The sequence below is a fragment of the Mauremys mutica genome, chromosome 18, assembly GCF_020497125.1.
Source record: "Mauremys mutica isolate MM-2020 ecotype Southern chromosome 18, ASM2049712v1, whole genome shotgun sequence".
Classification (NCBI taxonomy): domain Eukaryota; kingdom Metazoa; phylum Chordata; order Testudines; family Geoemydidae; genus Mauremys; species Mauremys mutica.
In genome coordinates, this window is record NC_059089.1 from 15905790 (window position 1) to 15932646 (window position 26857).

At 44.6% G+C, this 26857-nt stretch overlaps 1 protein-coding gene across 2 annotated transcripts in view; it reads right to left on the reverse strand.

The window, feature by feature from the left end:
* Positions 1 to 26857, reverse strand: part of SLC25A25 (solute carrier family 25 member 25) — a 34791-nt gene that overhangs the window by 6065 nt on the left and 1869 nt on the right. Inside the window, exons 1-4 of one of the 2 annotated variants that reach the window (XM_044992788.1) lie at positions 6325 to 6558; positions 2625 to 2751; positions 2432 to 2519; positions 1164 to 1275 (exon numbers count right to left, since the gene is read on the reverse strand). In XM_044992788.1, the coding sequence (XP_044848723.1) occupies positions 1164 to 1275; positions 2432 to 2519; positions 2625 to 2751; positions 6325 to 6483 (486 nt within the window). In that variant the 5' untranslated portion in view covers positions 6484 to 6558. Of the gene's footprint in view, positions 1 to 1163; positions 1276 to 2431; positions 2520 to 2624; positions 2752 to 6324; positions 6559 to 26857 lie in introns of those variants that run through there. The other variant, XM_044992787.1, reaches the window with a different exon arrangement.

Here is a 26857-nt window from a genome sequence, read left to right on the forward strand (position 1 = left end):
TACAACTTCCCTTGGCTTGAGTTCTTAAATAAATAGCTGTAAAGCACTGAACATGAGCTTAATATTCAAATTCCCAGTTTGTTTGCAAATCGTAGCTGATATGTTTGACCACACACAATAAAGGAACTGGCAGTGCCAGAGAACATACAAATCACCATGTAACAATAGCCATACTGGGTCAGACCAGTCTGATAGTATCTGACAGGGGTTGGTGCCAGATGCTGCAGAAGGAATGAACAAATAGGGCAATTTCAAAAGACCCAACCCCTGTCATCCACTCCCAGCTTCTGGCATTTGGAGGTTTAAGGACACTCAGAGCACGGGGTTGAGTCCCTGACCATTCTGGCTAACAGCCATTGATAGACCTATCCTTCATGAACTTATCTAATTCTTTTTTTTAAACTCACTTATAACTTTTGGCCTTCACAACATCCCATGGCAACGAGTTTCACAGGCTGACTGTGTTGCATGAAGTAGTATTTCCTTTTGTTTGTTTTAAATCTGCTGCCTATTAATTTCATCAGCTAACACAAGAACATGGGGTTATGTGAGAGATAAATGATACTACCTCCATACCATTCATGATTTGATAGGACATGGGGACCCTTCACATTTTAATGACTCCAGTTCAGGAGGCTGGGGACTTGTCAACCCTTTGGGCTGCCCCAATACAGAATGCCTAACTTTAATGATCAAAGTGACTAACCAAGGGCAGTGGGGTGTGGAAAAAGGTATGTCGCTTTTGGAACCTTCTGGCGCTCAGCCAGTCTGCTCTCATTACACATTATAAAAAGCACTGAATAAATATATCAAGGAAGGGCTGGTGCCTGTCTTATCAGTTCCTGGTATTGGCAGGTCCTGAACTAGCAGGAACTGGTCTGAGCTCTCAGAGCTGTGATCCAAATCAACCTGCTCGCTCGCTCTCCCCTCCCTCAGAAGGTCCAGTTGTCACCTGTGCCAGGGACTTCAGAAGCTATGCCAAGGATATATTAAAAAAAAAAGAAGAAGCAGGAAGTGACCAAGCTTCTAGAGCTAGAAGGCAGCTACTGAACCAAGAAGAGAATGATGGGGACTTGGTACGTGCTACTGGGAAGTGGCACTCTTATCAAGAAATTGGGGAAGGATCAGGTCTGCTTTGGCGGAGGAATTTTTATTTCTTTTACCGTTGAGTGCTTCCAGTACAGGATGATCTCAGGAATGTTCTCCACCGGGTGCAGCAGGTGATAGTCTCGCCACTCGTTCCAGTCAATTGTCATAGTTCCATTTTTATCCATGCTGCAAAAAAAGTGTATTACAAAGAAATGAACAGGAGATGGGTGCATGGCCCCACTGAAGGAGAAACTCCTCCTCACCTCCCCCTTGGTTATTCAGGGCTCCTCCCCCTCACCCCCAAAGTAGAAACCTTGACAGGGCAACTACTGGAAAGTGTTACAAGGGTTGAAAGCACAAGACACTGCTAGGGAATCCTCTCCTCCCAAGCCATGCAGACAGTAGGGGAAATATGCCTCATTTTTTCCCTCCCCACTAGCCCCACCAAAGGATTTGTTGTGCCCCCTCTCCCACCATGGTTAGAACAAAACAAAAAAATAAAACAAAAACTCTGGCACTGCAGAGAAGATAAGGAACTGGCAGAGACTAAAGTTACACAGGTACTTACTAGGTGACAGGACCCCAGAAATGACCTGTCCTTATTCTGACAGACAGGCAAACAGACAGAGGGGAGGATGGCAAAGGAAAGAGGAAAAACAGGACAAATAAGTGATTGTTACAGTGTTAGTGCCACATGCATAGTGCTAAGCATTTCAGTATAGTAAGTAAACTGTCCCTCTCCAGAGCAGCAAGCTGTGGGTGACACGGTAGAGGCACATGGGATGCCAGTATGATCAAGTGCATGCCTTTCTCCACAGTAGGCTAGTGAAGGATCTTTAACTGCAAGGCTCTGAGATCTTGGGCTGAGGGCTACAAGCATTCTTCTCCATTCATTCTATGGAATGAGGAAGGGGGCACTGAACTCCTCAGAACCTAGAAGAGGATTGTGCATAGATGGAATTCCCACCTCCCTGGAAGTATCAGATGGTAGCCATGCTGGAGACAGAATACCATCTTTATAGCCCAGCGGTCTGATCTAGCATCACAAGTCACTGTTCTTATTCATTCTATTTGACCAATGTTCTTGCTCTTTATTACCCCCTGCCCCCATTTGATTCAAGCAGACTGAGCAAATGGGTGGCAGTTCTTCAGCCTCCACAGTGCATTATAGTTTTCAATACACAGAAGATTAAAAAATGCAGTGAGAAGCGACAGGTCTGAGGAGGGAGAGCTGCAGTCATTAGAGAGTGTATACAGGGAGGGAAGAGGAGATAAGATCACTCTTTACATTTCCTTCTCTCCTATGTAGAAGCTGAGGTGTAGAAGCCAGCTGAAAACTCACCTCTTGAGGATCTTCTCAGCCTGCTGTTCAGAGATCTTGACTCCCAGATCCCGGAGGGATTGCATGATCTCCTGGGCATCGATACGGCCTGCAAAGATAGAAGCCAGTGAGCCCAGAGACCATTTACCCAAAGAGGCTTCAGGTTGACCTGCAGAGGCCACTGATCCTCTAGGACTATTAGAAAGAGCCTCACCATCATTCTTTTTATCCAAGCTCTTGAAGACCAGCCTCAGTTTTTTCTCATGATCTTGGAGATAGTGAACAAACTCCTCAAAGTCCAGCTGCCCATCCAGGTCCTTGTCTCCAGCTTTCACAATTTTCTGTTTTGAGGACATCAAAACAATCTCAGTTCCTTGTTCATTCAGATCTGTTTACCCCATCTTTCTTCTTCAAGACACCCCCTTTATGTAACACTAATCAGTTAGCTAGACAGACAGTGGGACGCACATGCAGCATCAAGAAAAGTTCCCCTCCAAACTGGGCTCATCTTTACCCAGGAAGTGATCAGCATGGAACTGTACCAATCAGGTGTGTGTTTGTGTGTAGCAAATGGAGGGCAGGAAGGAGAGGCCAAACTGATTCCAGGCACACGTCTTCACAAGTCAGTCACATAGACCAGATTACTCATACCTATGCAACTGATATCTAGCTAGTTAAGTGTCAGACCTGTAGTAATATACAACACCCTATGCCATAGATTAGAATTGCTTAGTGCCTCTGAGATTCAAATAGAAGCACTAGGACAGCAAGAGGATCATAGAACCTCAATCAGATTTTCCCCCTCCCAATCCAAGCTTTTAGTTAAAAGCAGAGTTTTCTTCCTCCCCCAGTGCATGAAAAGGAAAACCACCACTGGGAATAACCAATCCCAGCCAGCAAGAGCCTGTTACCAAACTGAAGTCCATCTCCCATGGACAGTGTTAGTAATAAAAGCTGCTATGATGCCAGCATGAACTGGTTTAGCCACCCTGCAGCTATACACTTAGGTAGACCTGAATTGTACAAGGTCCCTGGGAGATGCAGATTGAACAGCAAAGGTTTCTTATAGGACAGCAGCCAAGACAGAGCGCGTACATCGAGATGGGAAACTAGCCCAAGCAACTGGCAAAAGATAGGGAACTTTGGCTCTCACCCCTCAACTCACTCCAGCATGAGGAAATAGCACATGGCCTGCCCTGCACATGGGCACAGAGCTAGCCAGCCTGCACAGAGCAATAATTTAGGTCAGTCGGTTCCCGCTCTACACCACACTTGCTAGTTGCCTTGCACAAATTACAAGAGCCAACAGTGACCAGCACCAAGTAACTCAGTCTAGTCACGTTCTCTACTTCACCTCCCTTTTGGATTATAATGCTAGTTATTCTCTCTGCAAACAGTGGCTGGCTATTATTGAAATAGACCTCAGTTCTGGACTCCCAGATGTCAGACCCTTTAACAAGTCCTACAATTACCACCTAACATTAATTTGTAAGGCAGGTTCTCAATGAAAATATTTCAAAGGGAACATGTTAAGCCAAATTTATTCCAATATTTCTTAAACCTATGGAAGCTAGCCCCACTCAGATGCTTTTAAATCAAGATACAGCATTTAGTTTTAAACCCTATATGTAGCTACACACACTTGGCCACTACATTTAAGGTTAAAGTCAGACAAACACCCAACCAGTCAATTTTGGTCCCAGGTCAACCCAGGATCATTCCTGAGTCTCTAAAAAAAAAAAAAAAATGAAAACCTGAACCACAGTGACATTAGAGATATGCCCACCGTGTTCCTAGTCTGCAGACAGTCATATGACAGTTGTAAAGGACACAGATGGGGCCCCATATTCAACTTGTACGCTAAAGATAGACAAACACCTCTGGCATGTCAGCAGATCAGTGTCAAATAGCTGATCCAGGCTTCCCCCTAGCAGATAATCCCTGACCAGTGGAATTCACAGCCTCCATAAAACAGTTAGGAGAGCTGGAAGGCTCTCTTCTTCCTATGATAATTCCTGACAGTTATTACAGAGGAGATGGGGATAACAGGAACAATGATAGTTAGGCAGTTTCTATCTGATCAGGCTTGCTAAATTAATCACTCCAAGCTTCACTAAGCAATGAAGGATGCAAACTGTTTCTAAAGTCACAGCAGTGGGCTTGCATCAAGGGCATTGCTGGGATTCTTTTCTACGTGTGCAGGAGGCAGGGTGATCAGACATCCCAGTATTATCAGGACCATCCGATATTGGGGGCTTTTGTGTCTCAATTTTTCACACTTGCTATATGGTCACCCTAGCAAGGAGTGTACACGTTATACCTTCAGCATCCTCTTCAGGGATATGGGTGAGAACCCACCCCCGCTCCTTGCCTTCAGAGGCAAACAGGAATCACTGCAGCAATTTCTATTTTGTAATCTGCAAATACATGCAGATACAACACTAGCACAGCTGTGCTTTTGCAGCATTAGGTTTATGTTAAGCTGCTAGTGTTTGCCATGATCACCTCCATAAAGTGTCTCTCCAGTTGTTCCCCTGCCCCTACTCAGTTCTTATGCACAAATCTGCCATGCACGCAATCTCCTGGAATGCATAAGCAGTCACCAGTGCCCTTAACAGCATAGTCATCTGACATGCAACTAGTGCCAGCAGCAGTGTGCTGGAACAGAAGGGACTGAAGTGGAGTGGAGAGAGGGTGAGTGTTTAATTCTAGTACAGGGGTGGCCAACCTGAGCCTGAGAAGGAACCAGAATTTACCAATGTACATTGCCAAAGAGCCACAGTAATACATCAGCAGCCCCCCCTCAGCTTCCCCCTCTCCCCCCGCTCCCAGCACCTCCCACCCACCGGCAGCCCCACTGATCAGCACCTCCCTCTCCCTCCCGGGAGATCAGCTGTTTCATGACATGCAGGAGGCTGGCTGGGGGGAGAGAGGAGCGAGGGCACTGCAGGCTCAGGGGCGGGAAGGGGTGGAATGGGGGCAAGGCCTGTGGCCGAGTCAGGGGTTGAGCAGTGAGCACCCCCCAGCACACTGGAAAGTTGGCGCCTGCAGCTCCAGCCCCAGAGTTGGTGCCTATACAAGGAGCCGCATATTAACTTCTGAAGAGCCGCATGTGGCTCCAGAGCCACAGGCTGACCACCCCTGTTCTAGTAAGTTGCCCTTCTGTAGCAGAGGGCTTTACAGGAAACATTTGTGGGTGATGCTATAGCCTTGCCTACACTATGAACTCTTCAATGCAGGGTTTAGACATGGTTGCTGAAGCCGTGGTGAACACGGTTTGTGTTTGTCTACACTTGCTGCTAAACAGTGCACAACACATGTTTAGCTGCACCCATTGTGAGAAAGGGTTCAAACTTCAGAGTAGACAAGACCTAGGTGCACATGCTGCTGGATGCCAGTACACAAAAAGGGGTGGAGGACAAGCAGTAATGAGGTGGGGGCTAACGCTACAATCCTACAGGGATTGTCTAAGAGCAGATAAGGCAATGTTAAGAAAGGAAATGCCAATCTCTTCCCCCCAGAGCTCACTAGGATACCGTGCAGTTAATCAGCTGGTTTACTCAAGAGCTCCTAATTTCAGCAAGAATGAACTATAGGGGAAGATACCTAAAACAGCCTCTAAGGGGAAAGGATATTTGACTCCCATGTCCGTCCCCCCCACCCACAGTTGACTCCCCTTTAAAGGTGAGGGAGGGAGCCTAAGAGGAAAGACGACTGCCCTATAGCTTGCTGCCAGCAGCCCCTGCAAAGGGGCAGTGGAAAAGATGATGGCAGCCCATGGCTCTGGTAGGTATGCGCAGCAGGGGCCACAAGCAAGCTTGTTTCCCATACACTCACCAAGCCAATTAGTCAAGAAGATCTTGATACACCACTTTCCCCACCCTCCTTTCTGCCACCCTACTCCCAAGCCATACCTGTTTCCACTGACGGTAGGTAGAGAACTCCTGGGAAGGAATGAAGAGGCTCAGGCGGAAGATAGATTTGAGCTGGGCTGGGAGCCCCTTTGACTCAAAGTACTGGAACTCTGTCTGGGACTCCCCGAACGCTGGCACATACAGACACAAGCAGAGCATGTTTCTGTACCAGCGACTCAGGTGCTGACCTACACGGCCAAGCGGCCTGAGCGATCCCCGGCTGGAGCTAGTTTCAGTGCGTGGGGGAAAGGAAATGCCGGCAAGTCTCATGACACATGGCTATGAGCTGTCGGTGCTCAGCTGCCATTGGCTGCTCAAGCCCTGCCCTTCTGCTTAACCGGGAAGCCTTCTTTGTGCAATACCTCCCAGTTAGCCAACCAGACACTGGCTTTGTGACAAGGCATGTGAGCTGCTTCCAATTGCTCAACTCCAGGCTCTCTGTAAAGCCCAAGCAGCCCACGTCACACTCTCACCAGCACAGTTAACTCTTCTCTGTCCCCCTCACTTATCCTTTCTCCCTCCTCAACCCAACCGGGATGCAGACAGCACAGTCCCATGCAGCACCCAAAGCACTGGGGCTGGGAAAGGCCGTAAGAAATGTTTACGTGTGTAGAGGGAGAGCTGCAAGAATATCCAGGAGAAGCTTCTCCTTTCCCCATTTGTAATGCTCGCTGGATGCCTTAGATTAGACTAGACTCTTTGGGGCAGCACATCTCTTCCCAGCACACAGCACAATGCCATCCAATCCCGACTGGGGCCTTTGGTCAATACCACAGATACTAATGCTAGGATTCAAAGGACTGGATTTCCCCTCACCCTGCAACCAATATTCCAATGATTTTCTTACTTCCTCTAAAAGATGCATGGGACACAGGATACTCCATACACCCACTGCCTTCATGCCACATTCAAGATCTCCAGCTACAAGACCCCAAGAGTCCCATGTTTAAAGGCGGCTGTGGTATAACAGAGGATAATTAGCGCTCTGGTTATAAACAATCTTGGGAAATATAATTAGAGTTTGGGTGATGTCAACCATGAGGGAGTATTCCTGTATGCCCAAACAGATCAATGCTGCAGCCCTGTTCTCGGGGCACTGAGAAAAGGTGGTCGAGAGACATGTGCCACTGTGACAGACTTGCAGGAAGCCAGTCGAAAGCAGGCTCCAGGTTAAGATGGAATATACACTTCAGACTCAGTCTTGGAAAACGTGTGTGTCTAATTTTGAGACAAATTAAAATCTAACTAGCCATCGATGGAGCAGTAAATGTAAGCTTGCATGGTTACGTGGTAAGTGGGAAAACGTGAAAACAACTTGTTGTCCAGTTACGGCTTACACTGCAAAATGGTCTGGGTGGATACAATGTTTTTCCCTGGTTCTCCCATCTATTAAGCCACTTAATGCTTTCATCACTGGTGCATGGAGCAGTATAGAGTTGGTCAGGCTAACAAATGGGGTGTGCTGTGAGGACCCCTTATTGAGCACAGATATGACTACAGGCTTCTAAATGCTTGGCACTTTGGTGCATGGGCACTAAATATTCCCTGCCATTGCTGTATACAGATAGAGAAAAAGCAACAAAAAAGACCATACACCAGGTTGACTGTTCTGTAATCAGTTACAGGGCTATTAATTGCTTCCCATAATCCTCTGCATTATTAGAACATAACTTTACCTTCCTGTTAAAACTAAACTAAGTCCCTGTCCCTAAAGTCTGCCATAGAAAGGCTACCAGATGAGAGATGGGTGCAAGAATCAACATTCAATTTCCAGCTTCCCAAAGCACTATGATCTGTCTGTTCTAGGGGAAAGGAAGTTAATTTGCTGGACTAGTTTAAACCAGTTTAGCAAATAGTTAACTTTGCTAGAGCAATAGTTTGCAAATGATTATGCTCTGGCCACACTGGCCAGACAAACTATATGCCAGAACCAGATTAAAAACTAGTTCAAACATGCTCTCCCTCACATCCTAGTGTCCAAAAAACATGAAAACCTTTCCACGGAATTTTGTTCATTAGGGTGAAATTTTAAAATGTGTCTTTACAAGCTGATCATGGAGCAGCAAGCCAGTTACATGGACGGGATTGTTTAGTCTGGGGCTTTAATTTGAGGAATTTACAAAAGCAAGTCATGATCTATTAAGCAACGTTTAGTATTCTCCCCAACTTCAGCTCCCAAAAGCTTGGCCATACTACAGCTTTCATAACTCCACTCCCAGGCCTCTCACCCCACTGTGCCCCTTAATTTCACTATTACCTAACCAGGCTTAACATACTCCCCTGTGACGTCTGTCTGCACACAGAACAGGATCCTCTCACCAAATCCAAACCCTATTAGAGATCAGCTGCAGAAGCTTGTGTGATTCACAAGCCAATAGTGCACCCCTCTTTCCCCACACTTGCCCAAAGACCAATCTTTGCTACAATCATCAGCCCAAACAGAGTCAAAGGCAAATGCCTCTTACAAGGCTGACTGAACTGGCTTTTCCCATCGGAGACCTACTCCACTACGTAGCGATTGAGAAGAACCCCGCCATCACCACACACGCACGCTTCCCTGAGTTCCCAGACGTCATTCTTTGTTACAGCCATTTGACACCACAGTTGCTATGACAGCATAATGCAGCTTTTCCCAATGAAATCCACCTACACTTGGAAGCGGGAGACAATGGACAAAACTGTGCGTTTCAGGGAAGAAACGCCCACCATCCAACGTCAAAGTAGAGAAGTGAAGAGGAGGGCAAGAAAGGTATTAGTATTAGTTACAGCACAATGAATGAACTAAGAGGAGGAGATGGAATGCAACTTGAGTTTACACCAGCAACTGCATTTACAGAGATGAATGCAAAGCAGGAGAGTGTGCAGATATCAAGTGTCTAGATCCCATTTCAAGAAGCTGGAAGGTCAGAAGTATCAAAGCAAATTGTTCTGTAAAGCATCAGAAACTGGGTTACTGTGGTACTGAGAACTTATTTCTACATGCTTTAAACAATGAAGCCGAGTATAGTGAGTGCCTTTTGGAAATGCAGCAGTGGCACTGTCCAGCCCACTCTCCATACATCTGCAATATGTGAGGCTGAGCTGCAATGACTCAACTACTTGGACTCTAGAAATACAGTAAAAGCTACACAAGACACCTACCTCTGCTGCTGCTTCACTGTGAATCTCTGGAGTATCCTTGCCTTACTCCTGCCTAAACTGTCCCTTCCACTGATCTCCTTTCCAGATAGCAGGATGGATGAGATGGGGAGTTAACAGTCATGTGACAGATCCATACCTACTCCCTTCTTGCAGTGAACTCCCAGCAGCTGTTTCCCACCGAGACGAGCCCTGCCCTGGAAAGAGCACTGCCTAGATCCAGCTTTCTTCAGCTACAAAGGACTGACCTTAATTTGCCATCAAGAGGGCCGAAAGCTTACTTTCAAATCATTCATAAACAGCACTTGGCATAATAAAACAAATCCTCGTGTCAGTTTCCAGTTGCAACATCTTATTTGAATGTTAACTATTGCTCTGTGCATTCCTGTTTACAGGGGACATTTTTTGGAAGACCACCCCAAAGGACGCAGTACCAAGATTACATTCAGTAATGCTGTGACGTGCAGGAGTATCCTCATCCCAGCAATTCTCATGACTTACCCCTCTTGTGGCTCTCTAACTTAAGAGGCCCACTTGTTGGTGCCTCATCCCAAGCAAAACGCTAGAATTTGATTACATGAAAAAGTAATATAGGGCAGTATTAAGGAGACAAGATGAATGTATACCTGCTTTTGATATCCATGCTATTTATTTCCTTTCCCTGGGCAGAAGCTTGACATTAGCTCAAGGGCTTGCTCCCTATCTGAAGTCCCCTCAGTGCAAATCTTTCCCGGTTAGAGTATGTCTACAGAGCAATAAAAACCCAGCAGCAGGGAGTCTCAGAGCCTGGGTCAATTAGCTCAGACTCATGAGGCTCAGGCTGAGGAGTTAAAAGTAGCAGTGTAGCTGTTCGGGCGTGGCCTGGAACCTGGAGCCCAAGAGCGTCCCCACTTGTCAGGTTTCAGAGCCTGGGCTCCAGCCCAAAAGGTCTACACTGCTATTTTTAGCCCCACAGCCCAAGCCAGCTGATCCAGGCCAACTGCACCAGTGCTGCAGGTCTTACTGCAGTACAGAACCCAAGGGTATGGCCCTCTCCTGGGCATCTGTGTCACCTCCAATTTTAGTGCTCTCCATTAATCAGGCCATGGTTGAATTTACACCAACACATCTGTCCAGAGACATGAGGCAGCTGCATTAGGACAGAGGGTTTTGTTTTTAATTTAATAGGTTAAAAAAAGCTTCTGGAAATACTAAGGGCAGGTCTACACTACCATGCGGGGTCGATCTAAGATATGCAACTTCAGCTACGTGAATGGCATAGCTGAAGTCAACGTACTTAGATCTACCTACCACAGTGTTTTCACTACAGTAAGTTGACAGCTGACACCCTCCCGTCGACTCCGCTTGCGCTTCTCGTTCTGGTGAAGTACCGGAGTCAACGGGAGAGCGCTCAGCAGTAGATTTATCACTTCTAGTACAGATGCGATAAATCGATCCCTGCTGGATTGCTCACTGCCCGCTGATCCAGTGGGTAGTGTAGACAAGCCCTGACTATTGCTCAGCAAAGGAATAAATAGATCCCGACTGGTAATTTCTTTTGATTTTGTATTTCAACTCCTGGAAGTTGGAGTATAATTAATTGTACAGGACAGAAAGTCCTAACAGGACACAAACATTGAGGAGTGGACAGGGATACAAAATGGGGGAAGAGGGCAGTTAATCATTTGTTAATTCAATACAGTCCACAGCACACCAAAGAACAATAGCAGCTAGCCAAGGCTACAGGGAGGGGAGAAAGTAAAAGGTAAATATTTCACATGAAGGTAACTAAACTCCAGGCAAGCTGACCTCTTCCACTCACGACAACCAGCTCAAGAGTGACAGATGCTGGTGTGATTGGCAGGAATTTGCTGCACACACCTGGTAAACATGCCAGCAGATCACATACCCATCAACATTTTACATACATGTGGGTGAAAACCAGCCCGATGCTTCAATAACCACCTCCAAGTAGCCATCACATCAAAGTCTGTGCAACTGTAAGGCAAGGACCACAGGGATAAACAGAAGCAGTTCATACTGGACTATGGAATCTGCTTCTTAACATCAGGTTTGTTCGTACAAACGAAGCCATCACAGCATCTAGCTCTCAGGCATAATAAATATTTTGTATTTATATAGCAGCTGAGGCGCTCAAGATACTTTTACAAAGGGAACAGAGCGGCAGAGGGATTAGATGACTCACTCAAGGTCACAGACATTCAGTGGCAGAGCTAGGAACAGAACCCACCTCTGCCTCCCATATCCCACACTAACCACCAGACAACAGTTCCCACTACATGACAGCAAAGGTAAATGAGAAGCCCCAGTGCTGAGCTAGGCTCTCCCCATCCCCACCCTCCCACAGATTTCAAGGCTGAGTTAATTCTCTATCCACTGACAGGAAGCAGCCTCCCAAGGTCATGAGAATGTGTCACACAGGGAAGGAATGAGACAGACTTCAGCTTCATCCCCACTCTTGAAGAGGGAACATTGATCTGGAGAGGCAGATTGATCTTCTCAAAGGCAGATGACCCATTACTCCCGCAAAAGATGCACTAGAGATCTTTAACCCCACTCATTCTAGGCTTCCTCTCACAGCCTGCTTTAACTCATCACTGGCTTCTCTGTCTTTCCCCTTCCTATCTTCTCTCCATTCACCCATCATGCATTTCTTTTCTTTAAAAAGGGTACCCAGGTCCCATCACTGGACAACCAGCAAAGAGGAATAAGTCCCTGCAGCTCTCTCAGTCAGGCCCAAGCAGGGACTGCCCCGTCCAGTGGAACCAGAGCCACAAATTCAGCCCTGCTTGCTTCAATCCAATGCCTGAGGCAGAAAAGATTACAATCGCCTCCACCACATAATCCCAGCCTGTTCATCCCAGTAACAAGAACACAGGCGGCTTTTAAAACAGCATCTATACCTAGTTCCCTGCCTGGTAAACTGGACCTTGCAAACCACCTATCATTATCCCTGCTATGGCCGACCATCTCTCAACATTCTTCCCTTCCCCTGCTCCCATCACTTGGAGAGGTTGTACCTGCCTTCCCCCCTTTTCCCCAGTCTCAGTCACTCCTTTTGTAACAAACCAGATGCAGTCACAGCCTGACTGCTCTTCTCTCCCAACCTCCACATTAACTTCTACAACAGGCAGCAGCTGCCACCTCTTTAAATAGCTAAATAATCAAATTAAGAGGAGTAAAATTGTACCCAGCCTATACTGTTGCATGATCCCAGGCTCCTGTACATTAACATACTGCTTAACCGCCTTTGTCTAGCTGCCCTAGATACAAGGAATATCCTTTTGTTCTCTATCTATTGTACTTGCCCCCACGCCCACTCTCCCTCTCCTCAGAAATTTCAATCTTCATTCCAGTCCCAGTGTCCCTTCCCTATCCTCTCCTGGGAAACTATTCTTCATTGCCAAGGTGTAAATCCTCCTGCCTCCGACAGACTCCAGCTCTGTGCACCATTTAGCTAATGCTGTCAGGCTCTTGCGTGCTCAAAATACCCTGGTTTCTCTTGCATCTCCTGAGGCATCACCCCACCTATGCAAGTTACTAGACTATTTCTTAGCCCTTAACCAGTCCCCAGTGCAGGCGTGGAAGTACATGAACCTCATTATTAGCCCATATTATTGTTCCTCGCCTTCTCAGACTAAGCCTCTGCTTTCAGTTGCTAAGGAACCTTTGGGCTGCAATATTTCATCTTGCTCCCAAAGCAGTTTCCCTGGAGAGGTCAGTCCTCAAAATATTTTGTGATTAGGGCGGCGGTGGGGGGGGGGGGAGGGGAAGGGAGAGAGGGAACTACTGGCAGCTCACTTGCTTACACACTTATACTTCTAGCAAGCCCACCCCCAGGATCACTCTACCTTCTTGCCAGCCCCCACCCCCACCCGCACCCCCATTCCTCCCTTCAGGGAACTCCAGTTTCACACTCCCTCATCTCCCCCCAACACCCTTTGTTCCAGTAGGCCAGGCATGTGCAACCCAATGCAAGCCAGCCCCTATTCAGGAACCTCAGAAGCTCTGTTACCTTTGGAAAATGCTCTGCGGGTCCAACCACCAGTAAGATAGTTGGTCTCTTTTCAGTGGGATCAGCCCCTCTGTCCTGTGGCTTCCCCAACAGGTTTGGCCCCTGGTCCCCTGGGTCTGGAATTGGGGTCGTCTCTCTGGCCTCATTCTCTTTTCCTCCTGCAGGACCTTGGCATATGGCCCTGGTAAAGAGGCTGGACAGAACACGCCAGAGGGTCTGCAGCATTGCTACTCCAGTGAGAGTCCCAGTCAAGGAAACCCTGCAATCAGTGGCTGCCTGCTGCCAAGGATGTGACTGCAGTACCAAGCCCTCCAAACTGGGAATCCGTTCCGCCCAGCAGCCAGAAAGAGATTCAAGTCAGCAACTCCAGAGGTTCAGTTGCTTTACAGACTATTCCTGCAGCTGATTCCTGCCTTTTGAAATTGCTGCTACTGCTGTCGTGCCTGGCCTGATAAGCAGCTCACTGTACAAGCGCCTCAGAGCTGGTGGCAACAGACAAAGCTCAAGAGCTCTGGCATGGAGAACCCAAGATACTGAGCTTTAGAGGAAGTCTGGACAGAGAAGCCAAGATGCTGAGCTTAATATGAAAGCCAAAATGGACCCTTTCACTCTGGGAAGCTGCTCAAAGCTACCAATTAACCTAGGCTCTCCCTGGCTCATCTAACGCACATCAAGTGAGCCGAAACCCTGAGTATCCAGCCTGCATTCTCACTGCAGCAGTGCCCAGCCAATCACCTCTCCCGACACTAACATGTTCATTATTCAAACCAGCAATCTTAGCCCAATAGAAGTGTGCGCAACCAGACGATTTCTTTGCATGCAGCCAGACAGTCCCGCAGAGAAGCACTGACTGCAGCCCGCAGAATGAGGCTGGATTAGCCAGGTACCAGCAGGGTTGGAGAGGACTATATTCAAAAAATACGCCGGCTCTGGGCATCTAAACCACAACCCTGACATGGCTACTTTATCATACAGAAACCTGAAAGAGGATAGGAATCACACATACCTGCTTATATGACTCAGCAGCTGCAGCTGAATCTATATCCTTTGTTAGTAGAGCAGATGGCTCTTTATAAGCTAGAGGCCTGTGGTCCTTAGCCACAACTGAATTGACCTGTAAAGCAGCGGTTCTCAACATGGGGTACATGTACCCCTGGAGGTCATCAGAGGTCTACCGGGGGGGAGGGGGAGGTGTACATCAACTCATCTAGATATTGGCCTAGTTTTATAACAGGCTACATAAACGGCACTAGCGAAGTCAGTACAAACTAAAAATTTCATAGACAATGATTTGTTTCTATTGCCCTGTATTCGATACATTGAAATGTAAGTACAATATTTATATTCCAAATATGGTAAAAATGAGAAAGTAAGCAATAGTTCAATAATAGTGTGCTGTGACACTTATTTTTATGATTAATTTTGTAAGCTTTTAAGTGAGGTAAAACTTGGGATACACAAGACAAATCAGACTCTTGAAAGGGGTACAGTAGTCTGGAAAGGTTGAGAGCCATTGCTCTAAAGGAAGGGAGGGGCAGGCAGCTAGCCTATAATAGTCTCATCCGTAGTCCACTAGCTGCTTGGTGTTGCATTACTCTTCTGGCATTTTAACTAGGATACCATGACATTTATAAAGCCCTCATGATGACTCCTCTTTCCACAGGCTCTAACATGCAGTGGTTAAAGTGCAGCCTGCTAGTCAAATTCTGCCAGAGTTCTGTGATGCGACCTTTAGATGGTCCTATGAGAAGATGTATGGTCTAGTGAGAGGAGTGTATTTTTTTGGTCAAAGTCCAAATTTCTTGGTTAAGGTCCAGACTCTAGAGAAAACAACAAAACACCAATAATGATTATAAGTAAAATAAAAAGGTTTCAGGGTCCGTTCAAAAGCATCTGGTGGTCTGGATTTGGCCCATGGTCCACCTATTTACTACCACTGGTCTAGTGGATACAGCAGGGGATTGGGAAGAGAGATTTCTGGTTTCTAGTCTGAACTGTAAAATGGTTTGGTATCTTCAGATGAAAGCCACTATAGAAGTATTAATATGGGAATATGACTCAGATCATAGATCCCAGCATGCTATATTCCACCTTGATTTAAGTGGCCTGGCTATATTAAAGAGGAGTTGTTGCAGCTCTTTATTTAATGCAAATTAAAGTGTTATCCTCTGGATCCTGGAAAATTGCTAGCATAGCCAAAGATAACGCTAGACAAAGGAAGAATGGATTTAGGGAGAATATTTTCCTCGCAGAAACCTCCTAGGGAGGAGGGAAAGTTGCTTATTGTATGTAGTTGATTTTCCATTCTGGTGCTCTATCTTCAGCGTTTTAACTTATTATGACTACAGGGACAGTCATTTACAGCCCAGGAAGTCATACAATTCTGCAGCTGTTTTGTGTGAAACTATCAGCAAAAGTTTGCAAAGCAGATGAGCTTGTAAGGATGTGCATGTATCTATGTATTTATTAACATTACAAGTCCACTTAGTCACTTATATAATAATTCAAGTCATGAATGATCATGCTGCAAAGTGGGAGAAAAGCTCAAGTCTGAAGCTGGTCTTCTCCAAGCGTGCAGAAGACTTCACATTACAAGCATATCTGCTGAGGTTCAAGTGCAATGTACAGTCCTTTTGACTCCACAGCCTCCCCTTGCTAAGTGACTAATTTTTTACTGGTTCTGCGTTACAGGAGACAAGGAGAGAGAAGTTAGGAAGTAAAGAGGAAGGGATACAAAGTATGAATTTGCAGGGAAAACTACACTCACCTACCACAATCAAAGCATGGCACAAGAAAATTGTGGTTTGGATTTTACTCTACTCAGAACAGTCTACAGGAAAAAAGTGGGAACAGGAAAATACTTTTTTTTGTAATGCCTTGACTAAGCAGTATTGTTGTAGCCATGACGCTCTCAGGATATTAGAGAGACAAGGTGGGTAATGCAACATCTTTTAGTGGATCAACTTCTGTTGGGGGGGGGGGGGGGCAGAGACAGACATGAGCCTTCAAGCTTACACAGAGCTCTTCCTCATGGCTGGGAAAGGTACCCAATAACTGTTCCAACAGACAAGTTAAAAGAAAGTAGGAAGATACAGCCATTTAAATATTAGCATTGTACTGCCATAAAAGTTAAACCATTCTTTAGGCCTCGGACGTTGTAAGAATCTGAGCTGCAGGTTTCCTGGTTTCTCTGACAGACTAATACTGCAGTAACTGAGTAACAGTTCTTGCAAACCAACCTTCCTGTTGGTGTCTAAGCCTGCAAGAGAAGATGTGAAGACAGTTGGATTCTAATTCAGATTTGCTGTTTGGTAAGGCCCATACATACGGAACAACTAAAGTTACACACCAGCATTTCCATAGTTTCTCTGCTGAAGATTGACCTGAAGTTAGGCTGTAAAATTCTTGGCAGGAACTGTATCATCCCTGGGCACACTGCTGGTCTTGTGCAAGGGATGACATTGCTGCAGGGTAGAAATCTAGCCAAACCCCTTTGGGTTTCATCCTTCTAGTAAATCAGGCCTTGTCAGGTTCTTTCACTGCACTAATCTAGCAACTGCTGTATGCATAGGTAGATTTTCTAATCCATATTTAACAGAAGCAAGTTTTGTTCATATCAAGTGAAGAACACCTCATATTAGGGTTACAAAAATAAAGCCAGTTAAGGGCAGGATGTTTAGAGGGGGTTCAGTTAGCACCAAGATATTTGCATACAGCACTGGGGACTCCCACAAAAACACCATTCTACCCAAGGCACCAAAAAGTGACAGACACGCTCTATAATCCACTCAGATATGCAACAAATATTGACAATAACCTGATGTGTGCATCTCAGAGGAGAACTAAGAGCCATATACTGAAATTGACCATGGCAGTATATATTGAAGACAAGGATGGCCAGAGGTCCATGTTTACTCATTAGCTATACCTGTGGCCAAACTGAAGTCCAGGCTGGTGGTCCCCTGAAAGTGGGCTGGTCACATGTTGACACTCCTTGTTTCCAGCTGCTTCTACAGGTCCCCAGTCCTCATGGAGAGAAGCAACTGGAAATGAAAAGCAGCCAACCTACCTGCCTCTATTAGGGGTCACTGCTACAGGAGCAGCCTCGGGAACCAGAGCTGCCAGTGGGACTGGAATGTCCAGGGCAGAAGATAACAAGGCAGCCAGGCACTCTGCCCAGGGGACAGAAAGAAGTACAGACAGGAAGGGAAGATGAAAGGAAGAGCAGGGTTAGGTTATTTGTACGTTATGACACTAAAATTAAAAATACAATAGTTTCCTCAATATTACTTTGCCATGGAAGTGATCACTGTAGTTGCCACAGGGATGTTATGCAACAAGGAAGTGGTGAGGGTGGAGAAAAAGAGGGGACTTGTAAGGCATTTATTAAGACTGGGCCCACACTATGAAAGTTTGAAACCCTTTGACCTATTGTTTCCCACGTAGATGGGTGCCAGATGAATCACCTTCCCTTTCCACCCACACAACCGTAGAGTTCAATTCAGTCCCAGAGAATTGGCCTTTTCATGCTGTTTTTTAAAACATCTCCCTGAGGAAGTTCACAGTGTTTCAGTGAGAACTCATTGACGCAGCTAGCTAACACTGCAAGAACGTGGGGGGTGGCAAAAAGAGAGCTGCAGAGGCGCTGACTGGATTGCTTGTAATGGCATCTTTCATCCTTCTCCAGTTACCGGGAGCTAGAAGCCACAGTAGCCTCCATCTCTAGTTCCCCAAGTGACCCTGCAGGAATGAACAGTGACTCATCTTGTTTCAAAGCTGCACTGGAAACACCCAGCTGAGGACAAGCACTGGCTGCAGATAAGCAATCCCGTGATACTGCATTAGCCCTGTGCGTCTCAGCGTAGGAGAAAAGTTATACTATTTGTCATCATCAACCTTTTAGAACTGAAATTGTTGGAAAAATTAAGAGGATTGAGTATGTGAACTTTTCACACTCCAGAGACAGAGCTGAAATACAGCCTGCAGTGCTGCTTGCATCAGGCAGTCAAAACCAGACATTCTGGTCATTACTTCTTAGGCAATTAAACTGGGTGGTGCAAAAAACACTTTCTAACAGTCAGCTGTAGTAATGCATTAAGTTGATATAAGGAACAGTGTAGTAAATGCTACACTGGTCCCCTTGCTAGATACCGGTAAAGAAAGGTACAGAAAAGGGACTCTATGGTATAAAGCCTTTTTACCATTTCAAATGAATCATTCCAGGTGATAGATAATTGCAAATCATCAACTGGGAGCCTGTGCCAAACACAAGGGTATGAAGAATGCAGATGAGGGGGGTTGGTACATAGTCAGAGCCCATCGGGGTCACTGAAGAATGAGTATTCAGTAAGGTCTTACAAATCACATGAGGAGTAATGAGGGTGGATAGGAGACTGGGCAGACTAAACAACGCAAGATTAAAAAGCGGTTCTCTCTCCTGCTCCAGTAACAAATAACTTAAAACCCCAGACGATTCCCATTTACAAACTGCAGTGGGTTAAATCCCAGGAACATAGCTATCAAATGATTTTCTCCCTCTAGTCCTGAGCCCCACACTTATACCCACACAGCTCCTGAGGTGCAATAATGCACAGGTCCTGATCTTCCTAAAATCTGCAGCATTTAGGGAAATGTATTGAGTCCAATGTAGATACCAAAGGGTCCTGCCATCTCATGTGTCTCATAATCTAACAGATTAGAGCTCCTACTGCAGAATCCTTTTCTGAAACCCACTATAGCTGTCAGAAGCGGTCATGTGACTAGCTTTAGCCCATGGATAACTTCTCCATCACATTCCACACTGATGTGGGGGTAGATTGCAGTTACCGTAGCTACTTCTGAGCTTCAATGTGGGAAAAAGAAGCTACACTTCCCAAACTTCCAGCTGTGTTCATGCCAGTGGACATCAACTGTAGTGAGACTGTACTATCAGTGAATGGTGACATCAGTAAAATATTACCCAGCAACATGTGAGGCTGACCCTGGATGCTATAATATACGAAATAGGCTGCATGGATCTCAAAACTCTCACCATTTTGTGAAACTTACTCTGAATAAGAGCTCCAAATCCTTACTGAAATGGTTTTAGGGCTATTTCAACCATTTAGGAGGTCTGTCTTACTTTTAGGCAGATTCTTAACTTTTTTTAATTTTCATTAATTTTTCCTAATTGGAACAGTACCAACGGGTGGCCTGGTATATTGGGCTCTTGACTACTTTTATTTCTGATAAGTGTTTTGTTTCCTACCACCACTCCCTGCATCCGTCCTCACTTACAGCCAGGACTAGGAGAGGCCGTTTCCCAAAAGCAGACATTGGGGCTAGTTTGCCCAGTTCTCCTCACTAATTATTCATTACTCCATGGAGTAGGTCCTAAAAAACCAACAATGCCCATGTGACGTGGTCAATGCCCTTGCCTACAGAATAAGACCACTTTTTTTTTTTGATTCTGTAACTGCTTGTGATCTATAGTTTCCTTTTGTAGGTTGTATCTGCAGCAAGTCTCTGCAAGTTGGGTGAGCTGTTCTGCAGTTGCCCCATTTGGCTGAGAAGCCAGAACATGCATTATCCACCAGGAACAGAACATCTCAGTAACAAGCAGAATACAGCTCTGGAAACGACATTCCCTCACTGCGTGCTATTTACATTTTTTTTAATTCATGTAAGAGGCATTGCTACTTCTGCATCACACAAAGTAGAAGCCTGACCTAATGCAGAGGCTACTTCCAGCTGAAGACACCTGATAAGCATCATCGGCCTTCTCCAATTTGCTGGAAGTGCAGATTACAGAGCAATCTATTTAACTGAAAGAATGTTCCAGGACCACATGTCCAAATATGACAGGACATCTGACCCCCCTGATATCCCAGCATAAGACACCAGGTATTGCATGTGTTGCCAAGTGCTCTGCTTATTTAACTAGGCAAGAAGGGGTGGGGAATTGCTATATATGCGTTTAAAGTTCTTCCCCTGTCTACTCTCAGCAACAATGTGTAGCCTGCCATATGTTGCAGCATTTTATACCTCTAGCAACAAAGATGAACCTCTGGGTGGCCAGCACTGAGCTCAAGATTTTCACCAATATTAAGTGAGCCCTAAGTATTGACAACCCCCATTAAATCCTTGCTGAATTTTTCATTGGCTCTGTGGGTCAGGGCAGAGTGACCAAGGCAGACAGTGAACATGCCAAGCAGTTCCCCAGATACAGGCACTCTCACAATCCAACCCTCTAGCACAGTTCCTGTCTTGCATAGCTTCTGGCCAAATCTTTTAATAGAATGACCCTGTAATTGCAAGATTTGCCTGTCCCAAGGCCAATCAGCACATTCCTCATCTGCAAGGAGGTTTTGCTGTGGCAGTGAGGAACTTTTTGGATTGATTATGAAGTGTTCATTTTGGTCCTAAACTGAGGAACACATATGAGTTTTGTATTCCATCTTCTACTCCTCACAAGGCTTCTGAATACCATTTACAGCTAGAACAACTCTGGCCCAGCCACCTACAGAACTGGTGCCATGATATCCTGGTACATGAGAAAAAAAAACTAAAATTTCATCAAGCCACCCACCAACAAGAGAAGATATACTTCACTCCCTAGAGATCGTCTAATGTATTCTTATTTGCTTACCAGCTCAAGGAAGGTTATACTCAAAAGGTTCTAAGCTAGGCTTAAGAACAATTTCACAAACATGCAAAACTGCTCTAAGAACTGATACAGAACATCCACAATACTCCCCCAGGACAGTTAGTGAACTGTTGGCAAATACCTCAAAGCAAGCAAAGGACTATAGTCCACCATCTAAAAAGGGAAACTATTTGTAATTTGTTTGAATTCATTCATATTGCAAAACCCTTAGTTAAGTTAACGTTGAATTAATAGGTCACACTGCCTCAAAACTCTGTAAGTTACCCCTATGGAATTCTGCACCACTATGCAAGGCAGAATTTGCACATAAACAAACTAGAAGCTGGGCTGGGCTCAGGGACAGGGGGTGTGGGTGAGAGACTGGAGGGACAAAGTTGCCCACCCCTCAATGTGCCCAGCTGACACGTGTACCAGACCAAGACTGAGGCATCCAACAAAAGCTTAACAGCGAAACACAAACTGGGTTCTCGTAGGAGGTTCTTTAACTCTCTACTCGTGGGGGAAACTTTTTTGTTGTCTCTATTGTTAAAGACATACTTGCTGACAGGTATTTTGAAATAAATTGCAAAAATAATTGAAACTGGTGTGATTATATTGTGTTATTTTGATCAATAAAATATCCAGAATTTTAAAACAGTGTGCAGATTTTTTGCCATAGCATTCTCCCAGGAATAGCAAGTGCCATAGAAGGATTCATAACATGTATAGTAAAATACATTTTATCAAACATACACAGGCTTTTAGAGACAGTGTAGCCTGGATTAAAGAACACCTACTGGTATCATCATCCAGTGCTTAATACTTTCAGCTTAAACAGTGGAACGACTAAACAGAACTTTGTCATTCACTGGGCCCACCAAATTTATGATTAAAGGTATCTTCATCTGACAGCAGATTTTGTTTATTTGTGTGGGGTTTTTTGCTTTTTGCTTTATTACTTTATTATTATTTATTACAAAATACAATTTTTCCTGCTTTTTTTTTTTACCTCTAAGTTACTTACAATATACTCATGTTTTCTATGGTATCAATACAAACTGTAGCCCAAAACATTTTGCAAAGTTAAACAATTACAGAGATAAAGCTCAAAAGGGGAGAGAAATTTAAACGTTAGTAACGAGAGAATGTTTTCAGCCAAGATCTGAAAGGAGAGGGAAGATTGATTAGGCAGAAAATTCAACGCAATTACTCCAGATTGTAGCATCTACAGTCAAGAAGGCAAATGATAAAGACGACTAACAGACGGGAGTAGAGACAGACAAGTTATTTGAGGACATTTAGAAAAAAGTCCATGGTGAATTATAAAACAAAGACAATTTTAAACTGGAGCATGAAGCAAGCTGCAACCAGTGAAGTTTGTGGCTGGAGCAATTCAGTCACACATCTTTGTGCACATGAGAAGGTGAGCAGCAGAACTTACATGCTTGAATCGGGAGAGCTGGTACTTGACAAGATCAGAGAAGAGAGTTGCCATAGTCAAGGAAAGAGGAGATGAAAACAGACGAGGATCTCAACACAGGTGGAGCTGAAGTAGTGCCACAGAGGGAACATGCCACTGAGGTGATGACAGGCAGATTTGCTGATATAGAGGTGGGAGGAGAAAAAAAGTTCAGGCTCAAGGATGACATCATAGTTACAGAGAGCAGAGGCAAACAGATGGTCATGGCTGAGAAGAGAAGGAGCCGTGCTTGACTCAGTTTCTTAAATATTCGTTAGTCCAAGTGAAGAGGTTTTCCACCATCGCAGAAGAGACTACTGCAGACCAAGCTGATTTACTACTTCAGACTTTGCATGTAAGTGGCTGGCCAACAAATTCCACCAGTTCACTGGTTCAATTGGCTTTAATTTCAGCACTTTTGGAAGCATACTCCAGCCCTGCAATTGATTATGATTGGTAGGAGAAATTAATGTTAGCAGTATGAATGCATGAGCAATAAAAACATGCCTTTTTAATAGGAGTATTTATTAAATTATGTGGAGCTTAACCCTGGTGCAATGGCCAATATACTACCCAGGCAAGTCAAACTAGTTTCCCATCTGAGCACTCTAACTGGAGAAGTTACTACAAAAGTTTTATAGAAGGATAAGTGAAAAAGTGTTGCTCAGACAATGACTGCCTCTTTACTCCAGAGGTAGCTGCAATCAAGTGATGGAGGAGTGGGTCCCTATACAGTTAATAGCTCTGAGATCCTTCATGAGTGTGTATGTATGTGTACACACACACACACACACACACACACTATATCTAATTGCTGAATTCACATCTTAGTTCTTGATGTAAGTACAGTATATGGTTTGTCTTATACCAACCAATGAAAATGAACTATTATTTAGAAAATTAGAACATAACTGAAACCAGTATTTTTGATCATGCTACACTGTTAGTGATACTGTCATTGATAGTGGTTTGGTGATATATAGGCTGAATAGTTTTAAAGTAATCATAGGGATAATACCACATTATTTACATAGCAACTTTTATCTAGAAAGATGCCAAAGTAATGCAACTCCCCACACACACACTGAAATGCAGCCACCTCTGAAATAGAAAGCAGCAGTTATTCTGTACCAAAAATACTATGCAGCAACAATAATTTCTGCACCTGAAAGTTTTCATCAAAAGAAAACTGAGGTAGTTGGAATATTACCCAAGAACCTACACTGATTTAATGCTTGCAGCTCACACTCAGCACAGATCAATGTTGTTACTACAAGAATCTAGCTCATTTATTAAAGCAAGTGGGTTTTTAAACTCACTAACATTAGAGAGACATATCGGTCTGATCCACAATTAAGGGTGAAGTTCGCTTCCTTCATAAGACTAATTCTCTCCTACTGCCCCACAAAAACTGAAGTGGTACTCCAATCCTACAGCTCATTACAGATTGTAGAAAAGAAGAATGCTAGGTGCCAAAGGGCTTGTCTACACTTACAAAGGATCTGTGGCAATCGATGCATCGGCGGTCGATTTAGTAGGTCTAGTGAAGACCCGCTAAATCGACCACAGATTGCTGTCCCTTCGACTTCTGAACTCCACCTGAACGAGAAGCACAAGGGGAGTGGACGGGAGAACGTCGCCCGTCAACATAGATCTACTTACCGCGGGGTCCACAGTACACTAAGTACGTCAACTTCAGCTACATTATTGAAGTAGCTGAAGTTGCATAACTTAGATCGCTCTCCCTCCATAGTGTAGACAAGGCCTGAACCACAGAATGTTTTGCTGAACCACAGCTAACCCACCTGAAGTTTCACAAATGTGAATTTGTGCTCAAGTAGAATTTTCTTGAGCAGTTTGAGACATGGGGATTCCAATATTTTCACTTAACATATTCCCTTAAGATAACTCCAAATTAGTTCTGCCTGGCTAATACTGGTGCCTCTGGCTAGTTTTAAGAATGAGAAAAGGAGGGGGACTAGTTAATAAACTATCTGGGAAACAGGAAACATTTCTCTCAGAAGCTTGTCCAATTTTCATGAAAATTATATTTTGATGGAAATCTTCCAATCAGACCTACTGAAGGGTTGTTTTCACATACTGGAAACTTTGCAACATTTTAAGCTCTGCATCCTAACTAACGCATTTATTAAGCAGCACATATTTCCCCGATGGATGCATTATGAAATGTGCAACACCCTAGCATACACTTTATAAACTCTGAATGTCTAAAAGCCCCAGCTTTGAGAAGAGACTTGGCCTCTCTCTTTAGTGGGGAAAAAGTGAGTAGGGATAACCATGGTAATGACAGAAGAAGAGGCAGAGAGAGAAAGTGAGCCCAGTGAAGGGATAGTGTTGACAGAGGAAAGAAACTTCACTGAAGAATAGGCTGGATAAAGTGGGTTCATGTTTCCCAATTAGAAGCATATATTCCTGTCCCTGTGAGCATTTCCTCACTGGGCTTCCTGCAATATGGTGGTTTTCATCTCACGCGAGATGCATACATACACACCTTACAAAATGTGAAGCCAGATACAACAACACTGCCAGGGAAGAAAAGGGCCTGGCATGCTGAACTGCCCAGGCATGTAGATGTGAGCACAGAATGTTCTGTTGCTTGAACCAACACAATTCTCCCAGAGAGTAAGAAGCTCAGTGCCCATGAAAAATAGCTTGTCAGGCATTGTATGAGGGCACATGCAGATGGTTTATAGTTTAATGTTAAGCTTAGATTTCAGAACCTAAATGCTTCTCAGTGCAGAGAATCACTGATTAAAGACAGAATCCCATAGATATAGTCACAAACAAAAATACTTGCACAACTTGTAAGTTTGATCACAGGATCTGTGGAGCTGGCAAGATCTTCACGTAACTGAAGAACTCTTTCCCTTTACTTCATAAAAGCATAATTCTCAGGCAAAAAGTTATGGTTGAAGAAAATATCACTTCAGAAAAAAGCTGTGTGAGAATACTGTTTTCATACACAAACATTAGAAGTCTAATTAGAGAGGAACAAAAGGATGAAAGTCACCCAAACAATCTCCATAACATTACCCTGAGCACAGCAAGAGTTTGAGGATCATGAGGACTTTAAGAACACAAGTGTTCATTTCATAAGAGACACCAAAAGTTAAATACATTTTACTAGACTACTTCTTTCATTCTTTCAGAGATTATGCTCTGACCAATCATATTTATAGACTACTAATCCAAGAAGTCTGGGTTCTTTAGGGACATGGAGAGAGACACAGTGCAAGTCACTTAAAACTAAGGGCTTGGCTACACTTACAAATTTGCAGCGCTGCAGCAGGGTGTGAAAACACACCCTCTGCAGCGCTGCAAATTGCGGCGCTACAAAGCGCCAGTGTAGTCAAAGCCCCAGCGCTGGGAGCTGCGCTCCCAGCGCTGTCCGTTATTCCCCACAGGGAGGTGAAGTACGGACAGCGCTGGGAGAGTTTTCTCCCAGCGCTGGCGCTTTGACTACACTTAGCGCTTCAAAGCGCTGCCGCTTGTAGCCAAAGCCTAAAAAGCATTAATAAGAATAAGGGCTCTGCACTGATCCACAAAGGTAAATGCTTCCAGCTATAATCAGATACAGCTACAGTACCTACAGGTCCAGACCTTGTAAGCCTAGTATCCTCAGTTATGGGTTTTACATGAATAAGAGATGGTGGCATGACAGTGAAATATCAGAGACTCATGTAAAAGTCAACGTGCTGTAATACGTATCTGATATATGCCACATGTTAGCTATACAAATACACCAGCTTTGCCAAATGTAATGTCCTACGCCATAAGCTGCAAAATCCTTAAAGTTTTACACAAACCGATTTAGTGCTTTGGAAACTATTATTTTGTAAATTTTGTACATTAGAGTTTACATCAGGAAGGCTAATGTCAATAAGGGAACAGAATTAAGGCTGTTCAGATGACCTGACTGAGTATAGCCATACTTTCCAACTTCTTCATTGTTGTTTCCTAAGTGGATCCTCCTTGTCTGAATTTCTGAATACTTACATTGAGAAAAAAAAAACAAAAAAACCCACACTTTTTCTGAAGTGATGTTTTCAACCTTAACTTCTGTTTAGTTTACAAATATTCAGATCCACAGACAGCAAGACAAATAGATTCCTGTAGTTTCAGTGTCAAGAGCGAATGGGGCTGCCTTTAGGAAAGCAGAAAACCCCCTTAGCAGAGTAGTGCAGGTGTGTCTCCTCACATATACACAATCCTGCATTCCCTAGGGGCCAACCCTAAGAGGCAGGAGCACAACTGGATAACATTGCTTAAGTGTTGC